Below are 10,400 nucleotides of genomic sequence, written 5' to 3' on the forward strand. Positions count from 1 at the left end.
AATTAACTAAAAACATAAATTTTTTAATTGTTCTTCCATATAATAATAAAATTACCTAAATTATTAACTAACATATATTTCTAACATTATTAAAAATTGATAATTGACTTGATGATTTATTAATAAAATGATCTATTTGTTATGAAATTAGAAACCTCAAATGGTGGAATATAATTTCTAGAACTACAAGGGACAATTCATATTTTAAGCAAAATTCAAGAAATTTATTTGTAATTTATCCTTAAAAAATGATTTCCTATTTTAGGAGTCACTTTGTCAACTATTTGTCCCAATAACAATCTCTATTCTTTTTCTATTCTATTAAAATATTTCCTATTCTTTCACGCCTTCCAATTCGCACCTATGAAATAAGAATTATATATTTGGAGGAGCTACATGACTACAAATAAAGAGCGATTGTAACAATTCTAAATTTAGGGGACTCAATAGGAGTCTGTTGGGGAGTGTTTTTTGGACAACCAACTCCTCAATTTAGCAAAAAGGTAAGATAAGTGCTCTATTGTTGATGCTCTTAGGTTGGGTGCAATTATTAGTGTGTAGATTGTTAGTGAGGAAATTGTTAGTATGAGGATAATTAGTGAGAAAATTATAAAAAGTTGTATTTTTTTCATAACCATTGAACTAGCAAGATTTTAGGTTTGTTTTTCATTCTGTGATGGGATTAGTTATATGAAATTTCACAAATGCCTTTAGTGTTTTTGATATATTTTATAAATATTAAATTTATTATTTTTTTGTACTATATTATTTAAATATTAAAAAAAATTATATTAAATTATTTTGATATAAAGAATGGTGAGAGTAAAAAATAATGACAAAAAAAAAGAGAGGGATTTGGTGATAGATCCTTCACTGTCTAATTTGTCTTTCAAAATAACAAGAATTATATATGCACTTTCAAAACCTCCTAATATTTTGAAACATGTTTCTTTTACTATATAACCCTCATATCTATCAGCTCTCCTATTAAGCCATCTTCAAAGTGTATTTCAGAGTAAAATTTTACTTTGAATCATAGTAAATTTTACTCTGATTCAGAGTAAACTCTGAATTAGAGTAAAAGTAAAATTTCATATCGTTAAGAAAATCAACATGTTTTTAACCAGAGTAAAATTTCAGAGTAAAATTTTATTTTGAATTATAGTAAACTTTACTCTGATTCAGAGTAAAGTTTACTACGATTCAAAATAAAATTTTATATTGTTAAGCAAATTAACATGTCTTTAACCAGAGTAAAATTTTACTTTGAATCATAGTAAACTTTACTCTGAAAGTACAATTTTACACTAAATTAGAGTGAAATTTATTATGATTCAAAGTAAAATTTTATATTGTTTAAAAATTCTAAGTGATGATTCATTTGATACTAGCAGGAGCAAAATAAGGTCCACTCACTCATGTATACAACATGCATGCATGCATGCATATATATACAAGGCTCATTTCTGATAACAAAAATACTTACCTACAAATAAGCAATCTCCACGGAAGATATGGCCTACGACATTGTTACTACTAAGAAAAATGTTTGGGAACTTTAAAAGAGCTCTAGATGGTCGGTCTCACTAATTGATGTGATGTTTTGGTCTTAAATTTTTTTTTTCTTTTTTTTTTTTTAATTTCCACTTCATTAGTGGGATAAATCATTATTGTACTACTAAAGTTGTTGTGGATATACATGAATAAAAATATATGATAAGATAATTAGTAAAGACAGAACAACAAATAATTCAAAACAGATTTCAAAACTTTCAATTAAGCCCCACTCTCACAATTGATTTCATTCGACCATTACCAAAACACTTCAATGATAAGCCAAAATTGAAAGATTTGAGAGGACCTGTGTTTGATTGTCGTTGCTTGCTTGCAAGAGCAGCCACCATTTTTTGAGCAACCTTGCGAGTTTGACTCGACATGCGGCGAATCAGAGGATCTTAGATATGAGGCCTTGACGGTGTTCACGATTGGGAAAAAAGACAACGATGGAGGAGGGAAGAGAAGGTGGGAAGAGGGTGGATAGAGAAAGTGGAAAGATTTAGTTGAGGATATAATAGTCTGATAAAATATTTAAATAATAAATTTTGTCCTTTATGCAAGACTTTATAATTATGAGGAGATTTAGAAAGTATAATTTTTTTCTTAATCTTTTTAATAATGAAAGGAATGTAAAGGGAGTTTATAACCAAATTTTCCAAAATAGAAAGTTAGAGAAAATGCCCTGCTAACCAAGTGGAGTAAGTAAATTAGATAGGATAAAAAGAGAGCAAAATAGCTTTTTCCAAGCTAATCCCAAGGGATTAAGTCTTAAAACCAAGTTTCTTTGGCTTTTGCTAATCCCCTCTATTCATAGAAATCATAGTCCATTGAGAATTTGAGACTAACAATCTATTGGGGATTAATTGCAAATAAACACAATATTAGTGAATTTTACTCACTATTAATTCTAATTGCATGCTCAACCTCTTCAAACAAACAAGGCCTAACAACTGACAATGGGAGTGTTTGGAAAGTTGCGTTTGCTAAAATATTAATAAAGATAAAATAAACTAAATTAGTTAATAAGATAAAATGTCACATCTAAATTATAATCATTTCATTTGTTTTCTCACAATCATCAAATCAATTACAAAAAAAAAAAAAAAAATCAACTCTTATCTCAAACACAACTTTTTTAGCTAGCTAAAATAGCTAAAAAAATTAAAAAGTCAACTAAAATAATTTATTTACAAATGAGGTCAACCTTATTGTATGCTTGTAGACCACGTTTGTTTAACAAATTAAGTTGGATAAGATTATAAATACAATGGAATTGAGTGAGAAAATTAATAATATGATAGTATTAAGTTAGAGATGTAAAATAAAATATGTTTGTTTAAGGAATAATGCGGTGACATAAGTTAATTGGTATTAAATCTATAAAATTATATGTAATAGCTTTTATTATATAAAAAGAGATTTTATTGTGTTTGATAAATAGAAAGCAAAGTAGACATTTTACTTGGGGATTGAATAAGCAATCTCAGCCCCTTCATAGCAATGTTAATCCCACTATCCCCAAGTAAGATTGATAGTCCCATGAAACTCGTAGCTCTGTAGCATGTGACACAACTAAACATGAATTTGACGAGACTCACCGAATCATTAACAACTGCTCCTAGGCTCCTAGCAGCCTTCGTGAAGAAAAAGGTAAAAACCGGTGGCTTGAATTTTAGAATTAACGCTATTCAAAAGAAGAATTCTAGCTCCATGTAGCTCCATGTAGCTGAGATCGGGTCGGGCCAATCGGTTGTGGTTTTCCTCCACGGGTTTCCCGAGATATGGTACTCCTGGCGCCGCCAGATGATCGCCCTCTCCAACGCTGGTTACCGTGCGATCGCACCCGATTTTAGAGGGTACGGGCTGTCTGACCCACCACCCGAACCCGAAAAGGCCTCCTTTGCTGACCTCATCACCGACCTCCTCGCTATCCTCGATGTCCTGAGCATTCCAAAGGTATATTCCTGAACTCTTCTTATTTGTCAGGTACTCTGTGTTTGTTTGGTTGCAGAGAAAATAAGAGAAAAAGTAGAAGAAAGTAAATTTAGGGACAAATTATAATCGTCGTTAATGTACCACTTATGTCAATTTGTCTGGTTTTAATGATGGAAATTAGGATAAAATGATTTAATATATAAATTGATAAAAGAAAATAGATGGAAATTAGGATAAAATGATTTGTTATATCAATTGATAAACCCGAATAAGAAAATAGATGAAAATTAGGATAAAATGATTTAATTTATCAATTGACAAACTCGGGTTAGAAAATAGATGAAAATTAGGATAAAATTATTTAATAGAACAATTGATAAACTCGGATAAGAAAATAGATGGAAAATAGGATAAAATGATGTGTTATATCAATTGATAAACTCAGATAAGAAAATAGATGAAAATTAGGATAAAATGATTTAATATATCAATTGATAAACTCGGATAAGAAAATATGATAAACTCAGATAAGAAAATAAATGAAAATTAGGAAAAAGTGATTTAATATATCAATTGATAAATTCAAATAAGAAAATAGACATAAATTAGGATAAAATTATTTAATATATCAATTGATAAATTCGAATAAGTAAATAGATGAAAATTAGGATAAAATTATTTAATATATCAATTGATAAACTCGGAATAAGAAAATAAATGAAAATTATGATAAAATGATTTAATATATCAATTGATAAACTCGGATAAGAAAATAGATGAAAATTAGGATAAAATGATTTAATATATCAATTAATAAATTCGGATAAGAAAATAGATGAAAATTAGGATAAAATTATTTAATATATCAATTGATAAGTTCAGATAAGAAAATAGATGAAAATTAGGATAAAACTATTTAATATTTCAATTGATAAACTCGGATAAGAAAATAGATGAAAATTAGGATAAAAGGATTTGTTATACCAATTGATAAACTCAGATAAGAAAATAGATGAAAATTAGGATAAAATTATTTAATATATTAATTGATAAACTCGGATAAGAAAATAGATGGAAATTAGGATAAAATGATTTATTATATCAATTGATAAACTTGGATAAGAAAATAGATGGAAATTAGGATAAAATGATTTATTATATCAATTGATAAAGGATGAAAATTAGGATAAAATGATCAATTCACTCCTTCAAACCAAACCCTTGATCTTGATTTCTCTGTATGTGTGTATTTGTGTTTGTGACTGTGAGTAGAGGGTAGCGAGGGGTGGGGGATTTAGCAAAAGTGCGTCATGGGGGTGGTGGATCGCGGAGGTAGGGTCTGCAATGGTAGTGGTATTGAGGGCGAGGGGTGGTGGGGCAGCGGGGATTGGGGACCTGCAATGGTGGCTAGGGAAGAGGGACATGGAGGTGGAGGTGGCTGGTGACGGCAGCTGGCTGTGGGGAGTGGGCTTCAGAGGAGGGATGACAGTGGCTGGTTGTGTGTTGGGTGTCCGAAGTAGCAATTTGGTTAAGGAACATAAATGTGTAATAATAATAACAATAATAATAATAATAATAATAATAATGGGATGGTGCCTTGAAAATAGAATTACTCACTAACCAAAAACTTTGAAAAGAGTAAATGGACTAGTTTATCTTTGATTTCAGTATAATTTCTAAAATATGTTATCAATTTGATTAATTAACACAGAAGACAAATTACAAGAGTATGGATTTTATTTGCTCTTTAGTGTCAAGAAATTACAAATTTTGGATGGATTTGTCCGGTCTTCTTTAGATGTAATTATGACATTATTTGTAGTTGAGCATTGCGCAGGGGATATGAGTTTTGCTTGTGTTTGCAGAGTACTTTTTGTTGCATCCTGAATAGTTTTGGTGAATTATATGATTAGGTGCTGTAAATTCAAGCTCTTCAATTTGTAAACAGAAGAAATTTTTTGGGGATGTTTTGGATTTTCTTCTCTTCTTCTATGACATCCAAAAATTGTGGAAAAAGAAATTGGGAAACAATTAAAAACATGTTTTGTTTATTTAGAAAACAAGTAGCAATTTTACTTTGCTTATTTTAATTATAACAACTACTAAAAGGAAAAAGAAAAAAGAAAAAAGAAAAGGAAATGGTTATTAGAATTTTGTGAGTTTCTTTCACAATTTTTTGGATATACATCTTGTCATAGTAACCTGAATATTTTCTTCAATTATAATTGGTTTTCCAAGCTATTTTTGTAATTGTACTCAAACATTAAGAAATTAGAGGTAATCTCAAACTCATAAGAAAATGTTTTTAGAGGCTGGAAATGTTTTGCATTCTACCAAACATCATGGGAAACAATTGGAGCATTGGTTGATTTTTAACCGAAAGTTGATTATCAAAAGTTAATTCCACATCAAGTGCAACCAGTGTTATATGTCCGCTTCTACTTCCCCTAGTGTACCCATGTCTATTGGAGTAAAGGTGTAGGATATATTTTTGACACCTGTATTCAATTTAAATATTTAAATCTTCTAATTTTGTATGATTTTTGAAGAAGAATATGCAAATAATTATTGGTAAATTAACATTTCTAGCTTCTAGGAATGGCAACGGGCCGGGGCGGGGCCGGGGACCACACTCCCCGTCCCCGATCCCCGATGATAAAAACTTCCCCGTCCCCGGCCCCGATCCCCGACGGGGAACCTATTGGAGTCTCCGTCCCCGCCACCAACGGGGATCGGGTTTTCCCGACCCCAAAAGTTCCCCGGACCAAAAAAAAAAAAATTGAAACAGCAACAAGTTTGCAGATTTGAGAGACATCATCAAAAAAAAAAAATCCAAAAATTCAAACATCATCAAACAACATCATCATAGAACAACATCAACATCAACAACAAACAACATCAACATTACAACGGGAGAGAGACAGATCTGAGAGACATATCTAAGTATAGAGAGAGAGAGAGAGAGAGATCGCCGAATGAGAGGATCTGCCGTTGACGGTCGAGATCTGGGTTTGCAGATCTGTGAGTGAATGGGTCTGTGTGAGGAGGGAGGCCTTTGAGCTTGTGTGAGTTTGTAGATCTGTGAGGAGTGAATGGGTCTGTGTGAGTTTGCAGATCTGTGAGTGAATGGATCCGTGAGTGAATGGGACAGCAGAGGGGGAGATCGGCACCGGCGGTGTCAGCGTCGGAGGAGGGAGGCTTTTAGAGAGAGAGAGAGAGAGAGAGAGAGAGAGAGGGAGATGAGAGGCTGTGTGAGTGAATGGGTCTGTGTGAGGAGGGAGGCCTTTAGAGAGAGAGAGAGAGATGAGGTTGTGTGAGTGAGTAACGCTGGGGCCGTGTGTTTTTTTAACACACGGTGTGAGTGGGGCAGTGTATATATATATATAGGGGTATTATAGTAATTTCATTTCGGGGAGAAAACCGGGGATGGGGACGGGGCCGGGGACGGGGCTGTGAAAGCTATCCCCGTCCCCGGCCCGAAACTAATCGGGGATCTAATTTCAAATACCATCCCCGTCCCCACGGGGATATTTTTCGGGGAAAAACCATTCTGATCGGGGTCGGGGGGTCGGGTCCCCGTCGGGCCGGTTTCAAATTGCCATCCCTACTAGCTTCCACACAAACGAGAGATAGAAATTCTATAGGCTCTATTTGATTTGAACATGGTGTTTGTTTATTATTTTCAAAAATCAATTCCACATTCACTTTTGAAAACATAGTCGAAGGCGGGAAAATTTGGGCTAACCGGTTGTCCCACCGGACGTCCCACCGGTTGACCGGAACAATGCATTTTTTTTTTTTTGGACACATGTTAATTTTTATATATTCAATAAAAAAATATTTTCCGAATTTTTTAAAATTTTTTGTGAGTTTTAATAGAATTTTGAGCTGTGTGTTTAGTTATGAGTTGTAAGTTTTTGTATCAAATATCATATGTCACATCAAAAATTTCCTACTCAATTCAAAACTCATTTACCAAACAAATTTTTTACACTCAAATCAAAATTCCAAAACTCACAAACTCAAAATACAACTCTATTCTTAAATCATATTTAGAAAACTCTACCAAACGCAACCTATATTTTTGCCTAAATCTCATTTTGAAATACGTTTTTTAATAATTTACATTTAAAAACATTATACAAATGCAAATATGTAAGTGTTTAACATGTGTTTCCGTACCCATATTTAACTTTTTGATGCATATCTCACGATTCTGAGCTTTAGATTTAGGAAGATTTGATGTTTGGACATGCATTCGCACTCGATACTCATACCCGAGTCCATGTAACATAACATTTAATCCTTTTTCGCTTCTATTCACAGGTTTTTCTCGTTGCTAAAGATTTTGGGGCTCGGCCTGCCTACTATTTTTCCCTTTTCTACCCAGAGAGGGTCTCAGGAATCATAACCATGGGTGCGCCATTTTTTCCCCCGGGTTCCGTAACATTCGGCAAACACCTTCCTGAAGGTTTCTACATCTCAAGGTGGAGGGTATGTAGTAACATAATCAGTTTGCTTGCTTAGAATTGAAGAAACAATCCTTTTATTTTATTTTTCATTTATGGCTGAGAACTCGGCCTAGGCAAGGTCTTTTGAACCCAGCCCAGGTGTGTAAACTCCAGGTTCAGAGGCCACCCCCTACCAAAGCCTATGAACCAGGCAAACGGGAGGGGATTTGAACCTCACAGCTTGTGGATGTGAACCTGGGCGACTGACCATCTGAGCTACCCCTCTAGGTTATTGAAGAAACAATCTTAATTGCTTGCAATTTGATGTTTGTAATCTCAATATTAATAGGAACCTGGACGAGCTGAAGCTGATTTTGGCCGTCTTAATGCCAAAACGGTTGTGCGGAACGTCTACATTCTCTTCTCCAAAAGTGAAATACCAATAGCTGGAGAAAATCAAGAAATCATGGATTTGGTGGAACCTTCTACTCCTCTTCCCCCATGGTTCTCGGAGGAAGATCTTGAAGCCTATGGAGCTTTGTATACAAAATCTGGATTTCGCACTGCCCTGCAAGTTCCTTACAGGTAAAATTGGTTTTGTCTTGTGTTCACATAAGTCAAGTAAATATAGGCCCCTGCCATCTTCTGTCACTGCCCTTTTGTCTACAATGCAAGCTAAAGCCTATGGTTATATCAACAGGCATCAACTGGACTAGGATGCCACACCTTCCACTAACAAGAGCACGAAACCTGTAGTCTATGAAGCATGGACACTTCTAAGAGGGTTATGTGTCTGTGTTTGACACTGACACTTGTCCAAAACATTCATATTGTTTTTTAAAAAATTTAAACCCAAACATTCTTTGGACCCTTGGAGGCACACATGTTCATCATTTGAACAGACGTAAAGTTCGAACAAAATACTTAAGAAATAGAACACAGAGATAAAAGAAAACAATGTAGATATGTAAACATTAATGTTATGTTACATTTTTTTTTTTATTATCTTTGAAAGATATATTTGTAAATATGATATACTATAATAAATATATAAAATTATATATTTTGTGTCCCCCACATGTTGTGTCCTATATTTTTTTTTTGAAAATTGTTGTGTCGTGTGTCTGTATCCGTGCTCCGTAGCTTGAATGTAGACAGGCAAACAATAGGGTACACTCTGTGAGAGTATTTGTGTATCTTTGTATATATGGTAGTCTATATTTGTGTATACGTTCTATTTTCTTTTTTGTATTAGGGTTAGGAGTGCTATATAATTAGATGTATTCTTTGTAATTAGACACAATTGAATATACAAATACATTCAGGAACTTACACACTCAAATCTGAGTCCAAAACATTCATTCTTCATCCTCCATAGTATCAACATACTGAAAATAAAAGATTTTCTAGATCATACCTTGATAACTACCCAAACCAATCAACACTACACATGTCACAAGGTTTACACACTATGATATATTGACAAGCCATGAGTCTATTGAGCACCAAAGACCTTCAACTTACTATTTTTTTTTTTTTAAAAAAAAAAAAAAGGGACCTTCAACTTAACTATTTATACTGTGTGTTAAAATCATGGTATATGGCTAACTTACGTGATCGAACAAAAGGTCGGCTAATTGAAACTTTTGAACTGGTTTGACTGACTGACTTCTAACCAGCTACCATCTAATAAAATAGGTTCGCTGATATGTTCTTTTACAGGTCTGTTGATGAAGAGTTTAAGTTACCAAATACAAAAGTTGCATGTCCGGCATTGCTGATCGTGGGTGAGAAAGATTATGCTTTCAAATTTCCGGGAAAGGAGGACTACATAAGGAGCGGACAGGTGAAAACGTTTGTCCCTGATTTGGAGATAACATACTTGTCCGAAGGAACCCATTTCGTTCAGGAGCAATTCCTCGATCAGGTGAACCAACTAATCCTCACCTTCCTCAGTAAGCATAGTTGATTTTCAAACAGTCAATGGTTGGTTTGTTTTTGACATTGGAAGTGTGTTGAAAGGATTGGTTGGAGCTCAAGAGTACCTTGAAAAGTTTGGAGTCATAGTAGTAGTATGCCAATTGTGACATGAATAATAATTAACTTTGTTGGGCATTATCAAAGGAAGAATAATTTTGTAGTTTTTCTGTTTGTCTTGAAATTTATGTGCAAGATGTTTGGTGCATTATTAAAGGCAGACTAATAGTCTTTTCTGTTTTGAAAATTTGTTCCTGAATATTTGTTGCAACTTTGTCTATTGCTTATGAGATAAAAATAATTTGAATAAATTAAAATTGAGAGAATCATTTGCTGGAAAAGCTATTTCACTTGTATCAAATTTGAACCATAGCAATCTGCCATCATAAACTAGCCTTTTCAATTAATAAGCAATTACTAACACATATAGCAAGCTCTTCTAACTTTCATCTTTTGGTAAATTAAGCTGATTTCTCATGA

General features: G+C 33.5%; 1 protein-coding gene across 1 annotated transcript; it reads left to right on the top strand.

Annotated features, from left to right (window-relative positions):
- The first annotated feature begins 2,972 nt into the window (after positions 1 to 2,972).
- LOC114277272 (epoxide hydrolase 1) lies at positions 2,973 to 10,167 on the top strand. Its single transcript, XM_082888566.1, has 4 exons — positions 2,973 to 3,513; positions 7,819 to 7,986; positions 8,293 to 8,528; positions 9,666 to 10,167. Exons 1-4 carry the CDS (start codon positions 3,361 to 3,363, stop codon positions 9,910 to 9,912), a joined length of 804 nt encoding a protein of 267 aa, XP_082744692.1. The 5' UTR covers positions 2,973 to 3,360; the 3' UTR covers positions 9,913 to 10,167.
- Positions 10,168 to 10,400: the final 233 nt, after the last annotated feature.

This window comes from Camellia sinensis, chromosome 9 (genome assembly GCF_055761805.1).
Source record: "Camellia sinensis isolate YWXY chromosome 9, ASM5576180v1, whole genome shotgun sequence".
Lineage (NCBI taxonomy): Eukaryota > Viridiplantae > Streptophyta > Magnoliopsida > Ericales > Theaceae > Camellia > Camellia sinensis.